Below are 23,857 nucleotides of genomic sequence, written 5' to 3'. Positions count from 1 at the left end.
GAACAACATCACTAAAACAAGTGATTTGGTCAGCCGTGATCGTAGCGGTGTGATGACCAAGTTCATTTGCGAAAATCTACGTTCGGCTTCAGCAGAACTTTTTAGCAATCATGTTTAGTAGGCCTACTACATTCTTGAGCAACTTTATCGTATCTGGTATATGGCAAGGATTGTCAACGTAGGCTACAATCGAAAATCGGAAATAAGAGTGGTGAAATGAAATCTCTCCTCTATTTTCCGTAATATCTGCTCCCCTTTTTGTCATGGAACTTCGATTACAGCGAGCCATAACTCTGGTACAATAATTTCCAAGCTCTTCACAAAATTTTCTTTGTTGTTGTCCACCATCCTACTTCCAATGTTGTCAACTGAAGCTTGAATAAACCGATTACGATCAAAAGAAGGATAGTCTCTATGGCGAGCTTTGAACTGGTCCAACGTTATGCCTTTAAAGGAGTAGTTTTTGTACTTCCAGGACTCAAGTTAACAACTTCATCAAACGAATACTTTCCTTCTTGAACAGTTTTTTTTAAATTTGAAATAGAGAATTAACAGTCCATTTGACGTGACGATTAGCTACTACGAAGTTGATATTCTCAATCTGGAGAGTTTCTAACAAAAGCGATAATTGCTGAAGACAATCTTTTAAAAGCGCCAGATCTTCTACGAATTCCCTGATGGTCATTTTGATGCAGAGCTCTGAGACTCTGAACATGGCCTGATCTGTTTTTCTAATATTCTTCTTTTCTGCGAGGGTTGTGAAGTGTTTATACAATGCTGGGAAACTATTCCACAGACCATTGATATCACTATGTGCGGAGTGAGGACGCAACATAACGCACACTGAAAATTTTACCCACTTTCCTAAATTTTAAGCCACATGGACGGGAAAGGCTATTCAATGCAAGAGTCTAATCACACGCAGACATCTAGAATGTCAAAAGAGCCACAAAATGTTTATGTCGTTCTTTATTGCCCTATTTGCAAAAAGTTTTATTTGCTGTGTAGGCCTATACATGTAGATTGCATGATGGAATCAAGCTAACTATAACGGGACCTAATCACAGAAAACGGCGATTGCTACCAACCTATGTTCGTGTATTTCTGCAGTTCTGTTGTGAGAAAGCTGTTAAAGGGTACTTGTTCAGTTTATAAGTTGTTGTTCAGCCAGAATAGCTGAAAAGTGGAAGCTTGAATGAGCCCCCCGAAGCCCCCTTACATCAAGCGTTTTTCATATTTCGGGGGTCTGAGCTCCCCCGAGCCCCCCCAGGAATGCAACCCTGGGTGTAAGCCTCTGGAGACCAGGGTCTATGATTTTAATAACCCAGGTTAATGATGTTCCGGACTACCCTAGAAGGCTACCGTAGGCCTACTAGAGAGCAGCCAATCTTTGGTTTCATCATCCACAAAGACTCGCAGACCTTCCACTCCGTTAGGATAGCTTCTTATTCGATGGGAAATTAGGTTGGCTTGTGGAGTAGGCTACATTGTGTTGATTCAATATATTTCCACTCTGAGATATAGGCTTATAACTTACAATTAAGAAGAGTGCAACTTACTTTTGCGCTTTCTCAAGTAGAGTGTTAATGACATATTGACAGACAAAACGAAAAAATTATAATAAAAATAAACAAATAAACAAAATCTTTTCAGCTTTTTCGTAATTTTGTTGATTTTCTTTTCAAAAAAGCTGACAATAGGTTGTATAGTCACGCTTATTTTCTATCTAATTGCAACAAACGTGGATTACAAATAGCTACATAGTAAAATTAGCCTATTGAATCTTCATTCTGGGACCGAGAAAGCTTCTTTGAGAACTTTGTCTTTTTATTCAATTCAATTTATTTTTCTTTGTCAGAATGCAAAAGAAATGATATTGTGAAAAAGAAATACAGTAACAAAACTAACAAAAGGAAAAGGTGGCAAAACCTTAATGGTTTAAGACGTGCATGAATGGATCTAATATTGCGGTATGCATCAATAAATATAGTTAAGCACGGCCACCAAACCTGATACTTTAAAATAAGTTGATGAATTAGTTAAGAATCAGTCGCCTCCTCGTTCCTGGAACAACTGGAGCGCCAATTCTTAAAGGAATGAGAACACGACTGAACCCAACATCACAAAAACAAACTAATATACACAGTTACACACACATATTGAAATTATGTAACGGACTATCAAAACAAGGACTATTTACAGATTTCATACAGAAATAAAGTGTTCGCAGCAACGATATTAAGTAGCCTATAGATTGCAGAACAAATACATAATATGGCAGCTCATTATCAAGATAAAATAGTTAAAAAAGCTTTGTTTTTTTAAATTAATTTCCTGCGCATGTAAGAGCATAAGAAGCATGATGATATAGCAGCGTGTTTTTGGTATTTCTAATAAGAGTTGAATCATCTTTTATAGCGTCAATGAGGGATGGAGTGTTTTTGGTATCGCTAATGAGAGGTGGAGATTCTTTGGTAGTGCCGATGAAGGATGTAGTGTCTGAGTTGTTTCAAGCATCTTTTCCAAACCAACCTAAATAATAATCTTACGAAAAGTCAAGCGATCCTCTGAACAAACATAATAGCTTATAATAATCAGGGAGTAGTTAGATGCAAGCTGGTAGTAACTTAGTGATATATTCTTATCTGGCAAATTTTAAATTATGCAAAATGGTATAGTAGCTTATTCATGGAAGAGTAAAGATAGTAATCATCATCCTTATCCGGTCGGGTGTAATATATGATAAGATATACCTATACGTATAGTAAGATATGTTAATGTATAATATAGTAATATATGATATGTAGGATAAATTTACAAAAGTGGCATTTGGAAAGGCATGTTATACCAGGATATGGTGCAACAATCAATAATACAGTCAGATAATTAATTAAAGAGTTACAGCATAGGTTGTTAGAGGTTAATTTTCAGAACGCAAGTGCTTTTTCAGGTTACTGCAAAATATTGAAAAGGTTTCAATTTCAGTGATGGTTTTCGGGAGATGGTTCCACACTTTAACTCCACTAAACTGAATGGATTGTTGAGTCAAGCTTTTGGAGAAGTAGGGGAGGAAAAAGTGATTGTTGCTTCTGGTTGATATTGAGTGCAAATTGTTATTAAGTTGAAATAGAGAATTAAAGCATTGGGGTAAGTGATTGTGTTTGAGTTTGAACATAAATTTTGCAGTTTCTAAAATTTTATGCAGTTTTCTAAACTTTGTCTTGGCAGTTCGTATAGGCCTACTTGCAGAGGCTTTGAACCACTGACGCATGCCGGTCATCGAGTTTGACAAAGTGAAGTCTCCGAATGGTTGGTTTTGAATCTTTATCCTCGGACTGACAAAGCCTTGATTGGTTATTCTTGGTAGTTTCGCAACTACTTGTAGAAGCTCTTGACGCAGAGCCGGTTACCGAGATTGGCAAAGTGAAGTTTTTTCGATTGTTGAAATGTTGTTGCCGGGAAATTAATTCCATTCACTAGGCGCCGCTGAATGGAGAGCAGTCCTGAAATACGTTGCTCAACACAATTGTGCTACTTTTTATGGCCATTGGGCTACTTTTGGGCTTTTTTATTTTTATTGGCAATTAGGCTGGAAATGAAAAACATTTGGCAACGCTGACAAACCCTGGCGGCTTGACTGATTTGGGGCAAAGCTGAGGATCAGGGTTGCCAGATGGCCTTTTTTTAGGCCAAATTCCAGAAAACTGGCCTTTTTAAATTGCAGTTGGCCTACAAAAATTGATGCAAATAAGGCCAGAAAATCTGGCCTTATTTGGCCCTTTTTATGGCTGCAAGTTTTGACCGGTTTAGAAAGTATTATTTTAAGGAAATTCAATTTCAATTGTAATATAAAAGTATCACTTATCATCACTTAGAGCCTGACCTATATTCGTTTTAATTTTAATTAGTGAGTAGAGACATTGGTAGAGAGTAAAGAATGTGTATGTGTTAGCGGTGGACAGGGCGGTTCTATTAAGTTGCACCTGCCGTAAGCCGTAAAGTATACACTTGCCTTGTTTGTTAATGTGATGTGTTTGCATTCCATTTGTGCAATTTTGTCGTATTTTGTTTGCTGCTAAATAATTTTAAAACCGAGTATTAGTTTTAGTTCTTATGACATCTTAAACGTATTGATTTCTTACTGGGTTGGTCTGTGAATAAGTTTATTATAAAAGCCTACGACAACACATTTCACTGATTTTTGAACACTCCACGTTTACTTCTGATCCGGTTTGCAATACGCAAAATGCTACAGAACGACAGGAAATCTTTGCATTCGTTTATTTTTGATTTTTTAGATTCGTGGTTTTAAACTTCTATACATCAAATAAGCTGGGTTTTTTTTGCTGAGACTTTTCGGTCATTTGTTCGAAATGACTTGAAAAAATTCGGTCATTTTTTATTTATTTCGATCATTTTTAGTCATTTTTGGTCATTAATAGTCAATTGACTATATATTTTTTCGGACATTTTGACCGAATTGACTACATTTTTTTCGGACATTTTGCTAAAAAATCGGTCAATGACCGATAAATGACCAAAAAAAAAACCCAGCAAATAAGTTTTGATGTGAGTGAAGGCTATATTTTATATTGTTATTGAATTTTATATATATAATACATTCTTTAGTTGATACAAACAGTGTTTTATTTTAATAATTCTTCTGTAGTCATATATAGCCCTGAAAATAGTTTCCAACCTGTAGTTGTAGACATCCCTGGTACCAGTGCCGGTCTTAGGGCATTTCGGGCCCTGTGCGGAATATGATTTGCGGGCCCCAATGACAATGATCCAATTCAGTAGCGTAGCTAGGTATTTTGAAAGGGGAAGGGGGGTTTCACGGTCGGCGGCGAAGCTTGACAGTGTGATCGCCGAAGGCGACACCCAGCGGCGGGGGGTCTGGGGGGCCTCCCACAAAAAATTTTGAAAAATTACTTTGAATTTGGGGCATTCTGAGAGCATGTTCAAAATTTGGGTATGAATATACTGTAAAATGGTGCTGTCAGGTGGCATGGCAAAAGGATAAGATCATACATTCTTGGGCATTTTTCGGAAATAAAGCTATGTTATGTCTAGATGCAACCTATTTCGTCCCCTGAAAAATTCGTATCCCGATTTCGTACCCTGAAATCGGAGTAACAAAATCAAATTTCGTCCCCTTAAAAGATCGAGAGAAATTTGAAATGTTTGCGGCAACTCCGATTAGCAACTTCGGCTATGTTGTTTTTTTTCTCGATCTTTTCAGGGGACGAAATAGGTTGCACCCCTTGAGTCTTTCTTGTTGCTAATTCTATTGTTGAATTCACTTGTTGAATTTTTCTATTGGAAATGACAAAACTACTGCTTTTTCTGAGTAAATTGCGGGCCCCCTAATTTGCGGGCCCTGTGCGATCGCACGGTTTGCACACCCCAAAGACCGGCACTGCCTGGTACATATACTCAATAAGACAAATTCATGCTTATTGCTTAGCTAGATGTTCCGAATAGCACTGTTCATGAATTGAAGTAATAGTGGTTTCTAGTTTATCTGCTACTACAGTAATTTTTCATTAATCAAATTATGCAAACGAACCGGTCATTATGCTCTGACAGTGCTAAATTATTATCTGTCATATTTAATCGTAAAATGGCATTTTCAAAAAATTATTTCAATTAAGTTGTTAGCGTTTATTTAGCCTTAGAAGTAAATAAAAAATTTGGCCTTTTTTTGGCCTTATTTTATAATGGATTTGGCCTTACTATAGCTTGAGTATCTGGCAACCCTGCTGAGGATGACTGGTGAGGGAGCATTAACAAAGTTGTTGACAATAAATGTCACTGCAATATTGAATTGAGGTTTCCGGTGCTGCTTTGCTAGTCCAGGGCTACGGTACGTGTGCATACCAAGTAAGCATTTTGTGAAGAAAGGAGCGTTCTTCCCGGTTATCAGCACAAGGCTGGGCACTCACTAGTGCAGCTGAGAAACATAAAGTAAGCACTTCGCTTAAAATTGGGCTAGTTGAACATGAATCCCAAAGAACCCCTCACATTTCATGTTAAAGACCTGACTTCAAGTTTTAACAAAGATGGAGTTCTTGGAAATGGAAGCTTTGGAATTGTAAGATTATGCCGACATCCAGATTTGGACTTTGTTGCAGTCAAATGCATTAAGACTGATGGTTCCATAGAAAATCGACCTTCATTTTCAAAGAGGTGATTATTAATACCGGTACGGTATTTCCTATTTGGGTAGCAACTAAAATAGGCCTACCGTATGTAGTTTGTTGTTTTGATTGCTGGGAATCTTTGTAATCAGACTCGGAAAGCTTTTTTAAGAGCTTAATGCCGAGAGTTTCCCAATTATTTTGCATTGCATTTGCAAATTACAATTATCATAGTTATATAATTGTATTGGTTATATAATTGTATTAGCAAATGTTACTCTTTGTAATGCGGCATTTTGTCGGGTGCAACCAAATTCGTACCATGAACAATTCGTACTGTCAGTTCGTACCTTGAAAAGATCGAGAGAAAAAATTAAAAAAAGCCGAAGTCGCTGATTGCAGTTTCCGCAAACATTTTAAAATTTTCCCCCTGAAAAAATAGCACAAAGCCGAAATCGCTGATCGCAGTTTCCGCAAACAAACAAACTGAAAATTGAAACGGAGTTTCTGTTTTTCCGCAAACATTTTAGAATTTCCGGTAATGATCCTAAGAGTTTGCCGAAGTCGCTGATCGCAGTTTCCGCAAATATTTTAAAAGGATTAGGGTTAGATTGGGGTTAGGGTTATATAGGGTTAGGTTCTGATCAGAGTTTCCGCAAACAAACAAACTGAAAAGATCGAGAGAAAAAAATAGAACAAAGCCGAAGTCGCTGATCGCAGTTTTCGTTTTTCCTCAGTTTCCGCAAACATTTTAAAATTTCCAGTAATGATCCTAAGATTTTTGAATGATCCGAAGAGTTTGCTAAAGTCGCTGATCGCAGTTTCCGTTTTTCCGCAAATATTTTAAAATTTCTGGTAATGATTCTAAGACTAAGAGTTTGCCGAAGTTGGTGATCGCAGTTTCCGCAAACATTTTAAAAGGGTTAGGGTTGATCGGAGTTTCCGCAAACATTTTAAAATTTCCGGTAATGATCCAAAGAGTTTTTGTTTGTTTTCCGAAACTCCGATCAGCGACTTCAGCTTTTTTTTATTTTTTTCTTGATCTTTTCAAGGTACGAACTGACGGTACGAATTGTTCATGGTACGAATTAGGTTGCATCCCATATTGTCAACCATTGGAGAGTCAAAAGCATCTTCTTGAATCTCATGTGCAGGTTTTATGTTGCCTGTTGGCTGTTGCATTTGTAAAGTTTGATTTTTAGAAATAACAATACCTTATGGTACCTTAGTTATTGCATTTAGGCTACTTAACACATGCTGCAGGTTACTGAATAATTTGATACATAAGCTTGTATTGTTAGGTGACTAATAGAGATCGGACATGGAGAGATTAACATCAACAATTGCACAAAGTGATAGAAAAAATAGATATGATAAGATAAGACAATTGCATATATCATGATGAGAAACATCAAAGTTGATTTTCATCATGCAAATACCAAAAAAATGTATGAAGTTAATCTACAATTACGTTCCTTAATTTTTCAGTTTTCTCAAGGAGGTTCAAATAGGATATGGCAAGAAGCATTGCAATGTTCTTGAGATTTATGGCATAGTTGAGTGGAAACCTAATTGTGTTGGTATGGTATCGGAATTTGCTGAACACAAAGATCTTCAATCTCTTTTTCTTAAGAATGATTTCAAAGTCAAGTTTGGGCTACGATTAAAAATGATGTTTGAAATCAATGCTGGTGCTGATTACTTTCATGCCTTGGATAAGCCTGTGGTGCATAGGGATTTGAAGCTACAAAATATACTGTTATCAAAGAGCCTTCAAGTAAAAATAGCTGATTTTGGTGCTGCTCGTCTTGTACAAACAGCTGGTTCATCTGCTGTCACAAGTAAGCTTCAGTGTACACCTGGTTACACAGCTCCAGAGATTTTAGTAGATTGCCACATTCAACCTACTCCAATGCAAGATATGTTTAGGTGAGTTGTTAGTCATGTACGTCGTATATCATGGTTAAACATGTGAATGATAGTTTTTAAATTCTAATTTTGGGGCTTGTAGGTTTTAAGCCCCCCTGATTTTATGAGAAAGAAATTTTATGAGTTTTTGGCACATAATAGAAATCCAAACAGCATCTGGCAGGCAACACTGGTAACAGGATGTCACTTTTTTAACAGATAAAACTAATATAATACTTTTGCAGTGATTTGATTTAGCATAAAACTAACAGTTTTGTAGATTTAGTAATTAGTATCACGCTTTGGCAAATTTTTTTGTCAAAACTATCATTTTAAAGGGGCATAAAGTACATTTAGTTTAGAGTTCAATATCAAAATTACATCGGCCTCCAGTCATGCATATGGGTTTGCACATTGGCAAGGCTTGTGTGGTGTGTATATTGACCGACTATGATATACAGTATATATGTACTTTTACACTTCATTCCCTTGACCATGCGGGGCTGCTACTATTCAGAGAGTCCGATTCGGAGAGTTCCCTATTCGGAGACAGCCTTTTTCGGAGAGTTCTCTATTCGGGGATTTTTTGAAATTTTTTTTTTAAATTATCGGGAACCGTAGCCTAATTATCATTGCCGCTTTTACATTGTTTTAACGTCGCTAAACGTTCAAATCGTGCAGAAAAAAAATAGTAATAAAATGTTTGAACAATTAAATGAAAATTCGTCATGTCAGTTCAGTTGAATTGTTTTTATTTGTGACCATCATATCAAAAATAATACACGTCAACATAGCAAAGGTAGAAGCGACAAAACGCGAATGGTAAAACGTGCTTGTGACCGAAGTAAGTTATTGAGTTGAAAGAAATTTGGCACGGCCGCAACACCTTCAGAAAAATTTAAGATATGAAGCGAAAATAAAAAAAAGAAGATGTTACAAAATGAATAAATCATGGATTACCGGTAGTTTGGATCAACAAATGTGTGGCCTACAGCTTAGAGGGTCGAACGAAGGAACGTAACAAACGAACTAACCAAAGGAATTCCAGGTCATGTAACGCCAAAACCCAGGTTTACTCTAAACCGCCACTTAGGTTTTAACTTCATCTTTTATGGCAAACGCAATTTGGCAACTGTCTTTTTTTAGTTGACTCGTTTTCGCTGAGACTTTATCTCATTAACCCCTATTGTTAATCATGAAAACTGTTGTTTTGATGTAAAACACATATTTTGAACGAACCCGGACAACAAAATTTGTCATTTTTACATTGATTCGAACGTCTGCAGACGTTGAATCAATGTAAAAATGACGGATTTTGCCGTCTGGGAAGGCACTCAAAGGTAAACACTGGATAAAATGCAAGAACGCAAAAGAAACGATATTGTGGAATAAAATACAAAATTCTCTAAATAAACAGAAGAATCGGACATACATCTCTCTGTTATCATTTTTAATGTAAAAATTCCTTTTTGTGGTCCCTTTGTCTGGAATAAATAAAAACTGTGCTGTTGAAATTTCTGATTGTAGTTTCGGTCTCAATCTCATCATCATGATTCGGAGTAAGATCTTTGTTAGATGATTCACAAAGCTAATTGCTCTGTGGAGTGAGCATTCTGTTGCTCCGGTTTTCTTTGGTAAAGTTGTAAATATGGAACGAACCATATCACTAGGGTCTTTCCGGTGTCATAAATGTGATTTAAGATCTCAGTGGTTAGGTCTAAACCCCACTCATCTAAAGCTTCGAGAATTTCAACTATATATAAAAGAAACGATATTGTGGAATAAAATACAAAATTCTCTACTGTAAATAAACAGAAGGCGTCGTTGAATTTAGAATTTTGTAATAGTTGGGGATTCTAATATATTTTAAGTTTGCATGCAGAAAGCGATGCAGGATACATGTCAATTTTATCTGAGCAAACATTAATAGTTCAAAAATAAATTTAATTCGCTTTTTAGTCTTAAGATCTCAATGGTTAGATCTAAACCCCACTCATCTAAAGCTTTGACTATTTTTTTCTGCACGATTTGAACGTTTAGCGACGTTAAAACGATGTAAAAGCGGCAATGATAATTAGGCTACGGTACCGACGAATTTTCATTTAATTGTTCAAACATTTTATTTCTATTTTTTTCTGCACGATTTGAACGTTTAGCGACGTTAAAACGATGTAAAAGCGGCAATGATAATTAGGCTACGGTTCCCGATAATTTAAAAAAAAAATCAAAAAATCTCCGAATAGGGAACTCTCTGAAAAAGGCTGTCTACGAATAGGGAACTCTCCGAATCGGACTCACCGAAACGGGCCATTCCGTGACCATGCAACCAAGTACTGCAGTTTTTTGATAACTTTTACTTACATCATGTTTGTGTGTTAAGAAAATAATGTCGCATTTTTGTGATTCACTTATTTTTCTGTATCTTACTACAGCTGCACACTTTGCTATGTCTCAACTGCGTTAAACTCTTTATCTTAGAAACTCAATCACTCAGTTATTGTATAAAACCTGTGTAATAATCTGTAGAAGTTTGTCATTGATTCAGAATTTTAATCTTACTTTTACATCTTGATTTTTCAGCATTGCAATGGTTATGTATGAGATTTTAATAGCCAAGTATGCAATGGAAGGTGTTCCGAAGCATTTAATAGATTCATCTATAATAGCTGGCCAAAGGCCTAAAATAATGCAACACTTAAAAGAAACTTTGGCAAATGAAGATGATGAAAACTACTCTCTTGCCTGGGATCTAGAGAAAATTGTTCAATCTTGTTGGGACAAGCAACCTGAAGAGAGAATGACTGCAGCTCAAGGTAGGTTTTCACATTGATTGAAAGGCGTGAAAGTGTGGTGTGTTGTTATGTGTGACCATGCAATCTTCATGGGTGAGTAATCATTGAAAGTGTGTTTTGATTTGTAAACTAAAAATTTGCATTTGCGAAATGTTTTTAAGTCAGGCCTTGAAACTCGTGTTTTTTTCTGGCAGCCATCGTGGCCTACCGGGAGCTCCTCCTCGGCGGCCAAATTTGCGCGCTTGGAGGCCAAAATACAAATAACGATAGCACAAGTAAATAGAATTAAACTTGCAACAATGCTAAAATGATCACTTAGCGTTGTTGAAGTCTGGGCGATGTCCTGCAATAGAATCATTGTACCACACAATAACTGCGGTTCCACGTCTTTTAGGCGCAGACAGTTAGGCGCTGGTCAAAAAGGCGCATACACTGTGGCATCAGGATATTTAGGTGCGGAGCACTGTGGCGCCCGTTCATTTAGGTGCTATTCCTATTAAAGTTTGCAGATTGTATCAGTTCAGCTTTGGGAAAACCTAGTCGGGGTTTTGACGGAAAACTAAGTTACTTTTCACTCAAGCCTACCACCCGCTTGAATATAGGCTACGGTATATTTTTTACTGATGTTTAGTGTAGTTATTATTTGACTTATATAACTAAAAGTGAACTCAATCATGTTCGGAAACTTGAATAATTTATTGATAAAGCTTTCGCCGACGCAAACCTGGACTAACAACAAATCAATGCCGAACACGCCCATTAAAAAAACAATATATTTTTCTATTCAATAGAACATTTTGTGTGAAAAGCATTGCCGGTTTAAGCAGCTTTCACTCGGAAGCCATGACATATTTTTCTGTTCAATACATCATTTCGTGTAAAAAGCATTGCCAGATAAAGCAGACCTTCACTCACTGAAGCCATGACTAACAACAAATAAATGCACGCGCATTAACAAAACAACATATTTTTCTGTTCAATATATTATAACATTTTGTGTGTAAAACATTGCCCTACCTGCCAAGCTGATACAATCTGCAGACTTTACTAGGAATAGCACCTAAATGAACGGGCGCCACAGTGCTCTGCACCTAAATATCCTGACGCCACAGTGTGCGCGCCTATTTGACCGACGCCTAACTGTCTGCGCCTAAAAGACTTGCTCCCATAACTGCTTTATCGGGATTGTAATCCGATATTGCGGGACCATCTAACGACACTAAATTGTTTCAACTGCATACCGCCTTTCATAAAACCTGACCATTTATACCGATATGATGTCACCATTGAGGGTGTGAAGTAGTGTGAATTGAGCGTGTGAAGCCCATAGCGTGAACATTTCTCAACTATGAAGACACATGTTTTCCCTTCTGATGTCAACTAACCTAGTTCTCCTTTTTAACAACGATTCAATGTCCAACAACATTGAATCGACATAAAAACGACAATATTGCCAGCCGATGTAAATTAGCACTTCGGATTAACACATTGTTAAAATAAACGTCGGGAATAACAAACAAGATGTACAGCGCTGGTGATCACAGCTAGATGTATTCCACACAATAGCAAATGTTCCCGCACAATACAACAGTGGTGATTATGACGTGCTGACCTAAATCTGCGTCACTCTTTGATACTACATATTTTCGACAGTTAATCCACGATCATTCTATTGCGAAATTAAATAATTGGCTAGAAGAAACCGGCGGCCAAACTTGGCCGACCGAGGAGGTAGCACCGGCGGTCATTCAAACACTACTTAACGGCCATGGCCGCCGGCTGCTTTAAGGCTTGTAAGTTGATAGTCAATTGAAAGATCTGCAAAATTAATTTGTATTGTGTATTTCATATGGGCATCCAAAAAGCATAACTTTAGAGTTAAAAAAAATTGAAATGTGCTACAGCAGGCTGTTACGTATCAACTGGATGCAAAGAAAAGCAAATGAATTTGTTGCCCAACAAATAGACAATAATTGGAGTCTGATTAACAATATTAACCTCCGAAAATTAAGTTATTTCGGTTATACAGCAAGAAGCAACTCAAAAAATTTAATGTTGACTGGGATGGTGCAAGGCAAATGAACAAAAGGACGACAAAAAAGGAAATATTTTGATAATACCAAGCGGAATTTAATTATTAATATTATCAGAATAAAAAGTATGCCAGAAGTACTAGCAAAAACAGAACAAAATGGAGGGAGTTCATATGGAAAGCCACAGCTTTTCAAACACGATTAATCTGTACAGTACCGTAGGTGCCTAATGGTAATACTACAGGTTATATCAGCTTGGCATGGCAGGTATATTTAAGGCTTTTCACATAAAATGTATATTTTTTTGAAAAGCATTGCCCCATCTTGAAAACATATGCCACCTAATTATTATTAAACAAAACCGATCAAGGTTTTGTTAATGATACAATTTTCTTGCTAGAAATTATTTTTCAAACTAAAGTTCATTCGTATCAACAAAGATATTTTAAGCTATGCAATACTACTGAATAATTATGATTATAACTGTAATTTGGGGTCTGCTACTATTCAGTGAGTCCGATTCGGTGAGTTCCCTATTCGGTGAGAGCCCATTTCGGTGAGTCCAATTCGGTGATTTTTTGAATTTTTTTTTGAAATTATTGAGTACCGTAGCCTAATTATCATTGCCACTTTTACATCGTTTTAACGTCGCTAAACGTTGAAATAAGACCCTAACCTCTAAACCCTTAACCCTAACCTCTAAACCCTAACCCCTAACTCTAACCCCTAACCCTAAAACGGCAATGATAAGTAGGCTACGGTACCCAATAATTTAAAAAAAAAAATTCAAAAAATCACCGAATTGGACTCACCGAAACGGGCTCTCACCAAATAGAGAACTCACCGAATCGGACTCACCGAAACGGGCCATTCCGGTATTTTGACACACCGGATAGCACCTAAATGACCGCGTGCCACAGTGCGCGCACCTAAATATCCTGACACCACAGTGTGCACCTATTTGGCAGGCATCTAACGTCCTAACGGTCTGCACCTAAAAGACTTTGACCCACCTTTTTAATTTTGTATATATAAATTTTACCATCTTATTTAGATTTTTTATAATCTTAGTGAAAGAAAAACTTCAAACACTCATTGACGACCGAAATAACTATGAATCAGAAGTTGCTGCAGAAGTTGAGCGCTTATCTCCTTTGATCAAACACAACAACACAATGGGTTCAACAAAAGAAGTGACATTGGACAAATTCTCTTTTCCCTTTGAAGAAACTAAAGGTTTAGCCATTATTACAATATGCTTTGTAGAAAGACCAAATAATTTAAAAGTAAAATTAAGAGCAGCGTAAATTGTGATTTACTCAATCTACATGATAAATTGATTATATATATATATTTCGGAAAAGTGTATTTTTTTAACAAAATTGTGTACATTAGGTATCTTTTTTGATACAAAATATTAACCATGAAAATTTGCTAAAATCAAAGCAATAGCATACTATTTTTACTGTTTAGCTATTTGTAAAGTATGTTTTTGTACAAAATGTAAATAATTTAAAAAATAATATTAGAAGCTTAAGTAATAATCTACGCAGTCTGCATGACAAATAGCCTAAAATAGGATATATATGTTTCTAAAAAGTGTATCAGTATTTTTTAACAAAATTGTGCACATAATCTTTTGATATACCGTAAGATTAACTATCGAAATTTAATGAAATCCCTCGCAATATGATACAGCACATGTTTTATGATATATTAATAAAAAATCTCGAAATATTTATTTTTAGAACCTTCCACATCTGCAGTTCCCCGTCAGGTTTTAGGTATGGTAACACTGCATTTTGATAAAAGTTTTACTATTTACTGTACTTTATGACTTATGTGTGTGTACCTCTTAATGTGTCAGTATCTCGGGCCTTCTGTGAAGGCTGGTGGCTGATTGGTGTTGTTGGCACAGTATCATGAAGTTGTCCACATATATAAGCCACAAGATATGGGTCAGTCATAGTGGATAATAGGTCACTGGAAGTGAGCCTTGGTTCCTTGAGTAACATGAAACCGACTTTATAAACTGCTTTCAGTGTCTGACGTTTGAAAACAAGGAATTCACAATTATGTATACTATATATTATTTTAAAGATGGCAGCGCACCGGCACCAGGAGTTATTAATGTTCCTGTGGTGGAGAGTAACGATGTGCCACTTGGCGGTGGTCTTTTGTTCGCTCACTCGAAACGTGAGTTTAGGTTTATAGAACCACCAGGCAATTTAGTAAATTTAATTGTGCTTGTTTTACCACAAGTTACAGATCAAAGTGCAAAATATTTTCTACCTCGGCATTCTGTTTCACAAGCTACTTGTGACCGTGTGATTTTGTGGAGAATATTTAATGGTAATTGCATGTAAAAGAACGGCATAACATCCTTTGTGAAATTCATGCTGTTAGGCGCTGTACATGTTAACAGTAAGCAAAAATTTCTTTAGCAAGTAAACTGTACTGTCCGATTTTACCACGCGATAAGGCTGTACGGTATAAAGCAATTTTTAATGTTACAAGTAAAAGGAAATCCTACTGCTATGAAGCGTAAACTTTTTAAAATCTGTTCTACAAAAGATAAAAAATTTGTTACTACAAAAAATAACACTATATAATCCTCAGCGTCGTTACTACAACAGTCATTTAACTTTACAGGTGCACCAGATTCGTTGGTCCTTACGGGCGGTCAGGCAACTATGAAGAGTGTAGCGAGATACTTTCCAGATAAGAAAAGATGGAAACAGTTGCCTGTGAGTCACAATAGTACATCGCATATAAAATGTATGTTGAATGTCGGCCAGATTTTTGTGCTTAGCTAATCATGTATTGTTATCGCCAGTTGAAAATACAATGCATAACAATGCACAAAATTCGATTTGTGTAACAGCTGAAATGAAAAATGTAGACAAAAAGAAAAGCAAAATGTTCGTTAATTGTGAATCAGTTTGTGAGGTAATAAAGTCTTTCCTCTTCATAAGCTTTCTAACTGCGCTTTTTGGACTTCATAATAATTAAAAATTCTTATCCACGAAACTAATTCTTAAGTTTTCAGCAAAGACAAATTTCTTTCGGATTTATATTTATTTTTTTGTGATTGTAGGATTTGAATAAAGGACGTTGCCACCACAGTTCCGTCATCGCCCGAGACAGGTTGTTCGTAATGGGAGGCATCAACAAAGCGAACGTTCTCAATTCCGTTGAATGTTTGGACATGAAAGAGATTGGACGGTGGACGACCCTTCCAGGAATGAATGAACATCGCTACTTAGCAGTTGCTGAAGTTCTTCGAGGTAAAGCTTCGCCGAACTAATTTTATTTTGAAACAGTTTTATTTGGCTTGTTGTGTTTTGTACGCACCGAGGAAGTTGGTGTAAAAATATGTTAGCAGTGGTATTCGTTTGTATAGTTAGCAGCTCATACTATACTGCATATGTCTCGTTAGTGGAGTTGACATAATCTTAAATAACTTGCAGATAAATTACACCATTGTCTATTTTGTAGTTGAAATTACAACTAAAGTAGGGATGCCATTAGCTTCATACCTTGACTATGTACTAGGGTGGGTCGCGAAATGGACTTTTTCACCGATTCGAAACCTCAAATGGTTATTTGAAAATAGGCCCGAAAAAATACTCCATGCCAAATCTGAGCTGATTTGGACCAGAAATAGCTTGCGAAAATGCATTTGAAATTTCCCAAAAATCCTGATTTTTTGGGAAAAATGCCAAATACCATTTTTTCACCAGAACTTGAAAAAAAATATTCTGTCACACTTTATTGATGAAATGCATGCCCTTATACAATTTAGATGTCATTGTATTCCTTTAAAAGTCAATTCAACTAGGATTATGTCTCAAAACTACTTGTTTGAAAATGTGAAAAAAACGTCAAATATGCATGATGTCGAATACAATTGAAATAATTCTTCTTTTTAATGCATTTACTTATCCGCTTAAACCTTTTCTCTGGCCCTTGGTGGTCCATGGGCCAAAGTTTAAAATCACTAGATAACCTATTTCATGTATTGTTATGCAGAGAACATTTATATATTTGGTGGAAAAAACGAAAAAGATGAATGCCTCAACACAGTCGAATACCTGTCCATGCCAGTGCTCTCGACCGATTGGACATGGACAGTCATGAAGATTAAGCTTTCTGAACAGAGATTCAACTTCTCAACATTTTTGGTTCCCGAACGTGGTGAGCACGTCATAGAACGCCAACTTTCATCTCGTATAATATCTATATAATTCTTTTGAATCGTGCATTGAAATGGCGATTATCTTCGTTTAGCTTGCAAATTATGTCAAAAGGATTGGTGAGGTGTATCGCTTCAACTTTATTTACAACTCTTCCCCTTTTGTAATTGATGTGTTTTTGGTGAAGACACCGTGTACTGTTGTGGAGGGATGGATTTCAAGCAGCGATCTATGAATGTCGTTGAGGAGATCAACTTGAAAACCGGCGTTTGTCACAAAGCCGAGCTGGACCGGTCTCGCAGTGGGACGTGTGGTGTGAAGGTCAACGACAACCAATTTCTTCTTTTAGGTGCAAACCGTTTTTAGTTTTTGTGAAATTAAATCTGAGTTTTGTTGTAATAATAATGCTTGTTTTTATATAGCGCTGCATCTATTGCAGATATGCGTTGCTCTTTAGCGCTTTACAAAGCAGACAGTGTCAATGCAGCCAGATAGAAGTGCAACTAAGTACATTATCACCTGAATCCATTCCATTGCTCAGTGCCAAGCAAGGATAAGATTCAGTACCATGTTTAAGTCTTTAGTTTGACCCGATAGGGTATCGAACCTATGCCTTATTTCAGTAACTGCTTAACAAAAGAGTATCTAATATCTCTGCCTTTTTACCTGTGGAAAAGTTGTGTATTGCCTAGCGCCGAAAACAATGGATATTTTTAATTGATATCACAATGAATATTTAATTATTTATACTAGTATATAAGTATCAATATACAGTATAAGCATAAAAACTAAAACATTGCAAGATTGTTTTTTTTTTCTTTTCTTGGTATGTCTGCTGTTATTTTCTCTTCTGCAAATCCTTATCGTTTGCTCTTTTCTTGATTTTACAATAATAATTTCCATTCAACACAATGTTCAGATTCAATGTTGAACACTACGAGTGTTTCCATATACAGGTGGGTTAGACAAAAGTGGCAACCTAGCAACAAATACAGTGTCCGGCTTCAAGCTGGGAGACGATACGTGGAAGCTTTCCAAGGAAATGAAGATGAAGCGTTGTGCTTTTGCTTGTGGCGTCATCGGTACAACTGTGTACGCCATTGGAGGGTTAGTTGTGAAAGCTGCTATTAATTTAATAAGGCAAATTAACATGAAATGTATCCTTTTGATCAGCCAATGAGATTTTTCAGTTCTTTACCTGACACAATACTGTGTGTTTTTGAAAGCGCTTTACGAGGCTGACGTCTAGCAGGCAAATAATAAAATCTCCATTCGGAGATGGGTTAATCAGATGAGACTAATCATCGGAAATGTAATCAATCCTATGTAATCCAATAAGTCTGGCCGACTGACAGATGAACACTCAACAAACATCCTCACATGCGAAACCTCCTAAAGCGCCCTTGTGAAATAGCGGACTAAATCTTTTTGCTGAAAAGTGTCAATTTCACCTAAAAATTTGTAATTTTGTTTTTCAGACATGGAGAAAACGAAAAGTTGAGTGCGATGAGCAGTTTGGAGCACATCGATCTCAGCGATAAGGAGCCGGAATGGCAGATTGCCACTCAGTCTACGAACAAGAACTGGGCAGGCCATGCAGCTGTGGTGTGGTAGCATTTGATGTAAAAGTATGTCTTAATTTAACGTCAGACTGGCCCAGATTATTTCGAGTATTAATGTCTTTTATCTGAAATTATGACGTGTCCTTACACGATAATTGTTTGCACTGAAGGCGATCTTATGTTAGTTTTTACCACTGATTGACAAGCTATGAAAAGTGGGAGTAATTTTGTTTTGGTGCACGCAGCTTTAAAATTAGTTTAGATTTAAAGTTGCTATTCTTCAAAATGTTCAACAGCAGAGAGTGGCTATTGTGGTGAAATTTATTAGTTAGGTCACTTGTTTCTTAAATCAAAAATTTCAAGGATTTTTATAGCACGCACAGAGTTTAAAGTTATTAATTGTAGAAAATTGTTTAATTGAATTTGCTTCGAATTTTTGTAGGTTCTCTGGAGAGTCTTCAAACCGCTGTTCTTTCATAGCATAAACATTCAATGTTTGTTGGACCTGGAAGCTCTCTTTATATCATATGCTCCAGAAATGTAGTTATTCAATACCTGATTCTGTGATATAATTACAGCTTTATGCACAGCCGTAACGAACGAAGCATCTTCATTCTTCATATCTTTGCAATTGTGTTGGTGCCCATAGTGATAGTGAGGTTTATATTTATTAACTTGTAAAGTCTAACAAGTTCTGAGAACCACTGTAAATTTAGTTTTCCTCATGAAGCAATGTGTTAGACACATCAATTGATCCACTATTCCGCTGTGTAATTTGTATATATACATTATAATCAATCTATAAACTATAAATTTCGTTTTCCCCATGAAACAATGTGTTAGACACATCCACTGTCTTGCTTTGTAATGTCTAGTGTTTAGCTAAACGATCAATCTTCTGTGCTAATTGATTAGTTCATGTTAACAGATTAGTCTCTGTTGCAAGTTCACGTCTGCTGCTGTTGGCCCCAAATAACAAATTAAACTGAAGAAGTCGCGGGAGAGATTCTTGTATGCACTACAGTTAGATATACTTCGAAGATTGTTGTTAGCAAATTACACGTAAACGTAACGTTCATATGCTGTATTTTTTATGATCGCGATTTATGTGCATTTATATCTTGTTACCTGAACTATTTGTATAGCCCACCTTTCTATCAAATTCCCTTTTTTTACAATTAAGTTGTAAATTATTTTTGTATTTTCAGCTGATGTATTTTTTTTAGTACTGATTGTAATTTTTGTGATTTTGCAACATTTTTTAATCCCAGCAGACTGTTTTAATGATGATTATGCGAAAGTTGGTATGCAGCAACAATAAGAAAAACATGGTTGTTACATGCCAAAAAGCTATTTGTATCGATGACATAAATCAAAATAACTTTTAGGAGAGAATGCTCAAAATATTTACAATTTGAAATCGTAAAGTTAAAGATTGCTCTACCACTTTCAACATACTGCGCTTTCAACATGGTGCGCTTTCCAATATCACCAACTTCTATACGTTACAAATAAACAAAAGCCTTTTGTGCATATATAGTTCTGTGATTTTTTCGTTTAAAGTTTTTGTTTTGTTTATTATCATTTAGTTCAATCTTCATCATGTTTCATCGTCATGTTTGAAAATTCCAACCTTTTTCATTTTTTAACTGCAATGCTTACAACTTCAATCCTACATGGTCTCCAACCTTCCCTTAGATGGCATGTTATCATGGTATCAGCGCGTTTCCCACTTGTGGGAAAACGTTGGAAAAAAGTTGTGGCATGTCTTGCAGCGAGAGCTTAATTTACTTTGCCCATCTGGAGTGAGGACATGCCTACGTAATCAACTGTTTTCCAGCCGTTTAGAAATGGCTTCCAACTGTTGTTATTATTATACTGTCAGCCTATCTTAATAGTGCTTGGAAAGCTACTGGTTTTGTTAATAGATATTTTTACTCAGATGTTTCTGCTTACTTAAGTTCAAGTGACTTCTTACACTTTCTCTAGTTGCTGATAGCGTAGTTGTTATTGATTTTATCTAATTCTTTGTTTCTGATCTGTCGCACATTGAACAGCAAATTTAGCAGATTGAATTGACCCATGGCGTGTTTTTTTAACTCAATTTTTCAAAATAAATTAACATTAAACGAACGTATGAATATTTTTGGTTGCAATTACTGCACGTCATTTGATGGTCACCAATTTTATAGCATTGCTCTTACGAGCAATTTTCAGAAGACACAGCACATGAAAGTGTAAATGTAGCTGTATAGCATCAGTGTTTATCCTACTATGATTGAAAGAAATGCATATCAGAAGCCTTAGAAGTAAAAAGCGTAAAATAATTTTTGTTTGATTCGTTTTTTTTATGCTGACAAGAAATGCTTAGTTTATTCTTGAACAGTCGTTTACGCTGTCGATTACTAGCAATGTGGGCTACTTGTACTGTGTATTCGGAATATTCCAATGATACCCTACTCGCCCGTGGTGTCATTTCGTCATTAACATTTTCTATTGGACACTGTCTTTTAACACCAAACCTATTTGCTTACCGGTAGAACTGCGGCGTCCTTTGCCTACTTAGCAGTGTTTATATTTGTGTAGTAGTTTGTGCTGCCACCGACTTCTTCTGTGAGAGAGCCTGACGACGTTTCTCTGAAACTCGTTCCGTGCGTGTTCAAAGTGTATGTAGCAGTGGCGTATTCTCCATGTATGCCTTACAATTCTGATGAAATCAAGAATTTTTCGGGAGCAATGAATTTATGCGTAGAAATTGAAAATGTTAATAGCAAAACCTCCTCGCTCTCTTAATTTCAATATTCGAAACGACTGTTCGTTTTCAAAAATTGGCAACTTTGCTGACCCTGGCAACTCTGCATGCTGAGGAGAACTCAGCAGGTAACGACTAGAACATCACACGCCCAGGGCGTGTGATGTTCTAGTCTTTTCCAGCTCAGCATGCGTTGATAATACAATTTGCCTATTCGCCGCTCTTTTGCCACACTGCGGCGCAAATGGGACCAAGGCATGCTGATGTGAAATTGCATGTAAAACAAATTAATATCACCATTTGGGGATATCCCCGTAATGAAAGTTGTAAGTTATTAAGTTATTGCTGACGCTAGTAACATGTCTGTTCTTTTAGACAATGAATTTTTGACTATTCCAGTTCCAGTGTTAGGTGGTGGCATTAACTGAGTAGAAATGCATGGTTAACTGCACCAGCTCATCTCATTTACTGATAAACTAATATTCAAGTGTTAGAGGCAATCTGTAATTCTATGTTATTATTCAACTGTTGAGTAATTTAAGTAAGGCTCAGATTGCAAGAAAAGCTATAAAACCTAAGGCAAATTTGCAAAAATTTCCTGGGGTGGGGGCATGTCCCCAGACCCCCTACACTGGCTATGAGCCTATGACCCTACCTCCATTGCATGCTTACGAAAATCAACCAGGATACGCCACTGGTATGTAGTCTAGTATAGCCTACATCCTTCTGTGTATTAAAAAAAGGAATCATAACTTTTGCGGTACCCATACTGCCCATCCCAACAACTAGAATATTTTTACTTTTTTTAGAGTTGAGCTTTTATGTCGTGCAATGCCCACTCTCCGTTTCAGTTACAAGTTTTGCTTCGTCGGAACTACGGTGCTTTTTCAAGATTTTTTCTAAATCTCCTACTAATTTGTAGCTGGAATAGGTTTATTCACACTTAAAAATGCGTGCACTATCGCTGTAGCCCAAAAGAATAAGGTTGGTAGTCGTGTTAGCCATTATTTCACACTCAGATCGCGTTCAGTTTGTTTACTGTCAAGACCTGCAGACAGAAAAATTCAAGAAAGAAATTATAAACAATAAGAGGTTGCTACGTGTTTTGAAGCGAGGATACATTAGCGAGCGAGCCATCGAGTGAGCTGCCACTAAAAATTTAAGGAGGTTTTATTCTTTCATTAACAATCCACTAAATTCGCATTGAAAGCTGTTAATGTTTTCTGATGTCACTCTTAAATGTTCAACCAAAACATTTAAGAGATGTTTCAATTAGTTTGACGAGTGACAATTTAACATGAGAGGAAGTTGCTTCTCATAATTTCCTGCTTTGAATAACAAACGATAGTGTGAGAGCAGCTGCGTTTTACTTGTCTCAACATCCGCAAAGCATAGTCCATCATAAGCTGGGCTGATTTATTGCGTGCAAGGTAACTAAAGAATACTGGCCGTTGCTAAACAGGAAGAAAGTTGTTTATTATAGAAATCATTGTCCTGCTCTATGACACCGCAACGTTGTTCTGTTGGTCTGCAGCCTTGCAATAGCAAAGGTTAATTTTTGAGCCGTGCAAAACTAATATTGCACGGATTAAAGAATATTTTTCTCAATTTAGACGAGCCCACTGCAAATGCAAACTAATAAGAAACAAGCTACTACAGGTGTAGCCTACTTGTACGCATTTATCCATGTTAGGTGTGTAGCCAAATCGTGTGTTAACTTTTGTAAGCAAACTGTTGATTAACCTAGATCACAGCTTCTCAAACTGTGTCTGTGTGCCACGGCAAGTGTGGCGCAAAATTCTAGAGATTTGAATACTGCAGCCGTAGCCCAAAAGCTGCTAAGTGTCAAATTTGTTTAGAGAGAGTAGGCTAGCCTATTTACTTTTATGCTGGCTAGGGTACAATCAATTAACTACAAAGAATGAAATCAAATTTTTTCCTCTGTGAAAGTCTGAAAATTTCTTTTTGCGCTTGTTGAAAATAGCTATAGGCCTACTACCAGCAACTTCTCGTTTCGACAACAGTCATTCATCATGTTGATATTCCAATGCCTTTGGTATCTCTTTTCCATCTTTTTTATGGCTTTGGGAAAACGCTTTCTTTGTTCTTCACCCAGTATTCCTAACTTTTCAGCAAAAAAAGCTTAAATAATTGTGAAAAAATGTAGGCTACTTTTACACTCATCATCATCATCGGCCATGCCTGAATAAGGCGTCGGCTACCGTGAGTCTCCACAACGATCGATTGTCCATACTTCTAATTAGGTTTTCAAATTTTTGGTTTGTCCATGTTGAAAGATCTTTGAAGATTTCCAAACGTGGACGCCCCTGGTGTCTCTGACCAGGAAATCGCCCCATCATTGCCGAGTGTTCAATTCCGCGTTTGCAGTAGACATGCCCGATAAATGTCATTTGCCTTTTTTTGATAGTTGTGATGAGGACGCCAGGGGTGCACCCAGAGCGTCTCCACAC

At 36.7% G+C, this 23,857-nt stretch overlaps 1 protein-coding gene across 2 annotated transcripts; it reads left to right on the top strand.

Moving 5' to 3' along the window:
* The first annotated feature begins 5,784 nt into the window (after nt 1–5,784).
* On the top strand, nt 5,785–21,467 carry LOC145779423 (uncharacterized). 2 transcript variants are annotated; one of them, XR_014290553.1, is made up of 13 exons: nt 5,785–6,192; nt 7,632–8,072; nt 10,632–10,864; nt 13,948–14,112; nt 14,625–14,660; nt 14,977–15,072; nt 15,529–15,623; nt 15,974–16,163; nt 16,909–17,073; nt 17,260–17,421; nt 17,992–18,179; nt 18,551–18,700; nt 19,077–21,467. XR_014290553.1 is itself a non-coding variant. In XM_082591009.1 (13 exons), the coding sequence occupies exons 1-12, from the start codon at nt 6,005–6,007 to the stop codon at nt 18,684–18,686; spliced, it is 2,058 nt and encodes a 685-aa protein (XP_082447135.1). In that variant the 5' UTR covers nt 5,785–6,004; the 3' UTR covers nt 18,687–18,700; nt 19,077–21,465. The 2 variants fall into 2 exon arrangements, 1 of the variants encoding a protein (XP_082447135.1); XM_082591009.1 differs by having other exon boundaries at nt 18,029–18,179; nt 19,077–21,465.
* Nucleotides 21,468–23,857: the final 2,390 nt, after the last annotated feature.

Source organism: Aplidium turbinatum, chromosome 11 (assembly GCF_918807975.1).
Source record: "Aplidium turbinatum chromosome 11, kaAplTurb1.1, whole genome shotgun sequence".
Lineage (NCBI taxonomy): Eukaryota > Metazoa > Chordata > Ascidiacea > Aplousobranchia > Polyclinidae > Aplidium > Aplidium turbinatum.
Note: the sequence above shows the minus strand (reverse complement) of the source record. Positions and strands in the feature narration are given on the sequence as shown.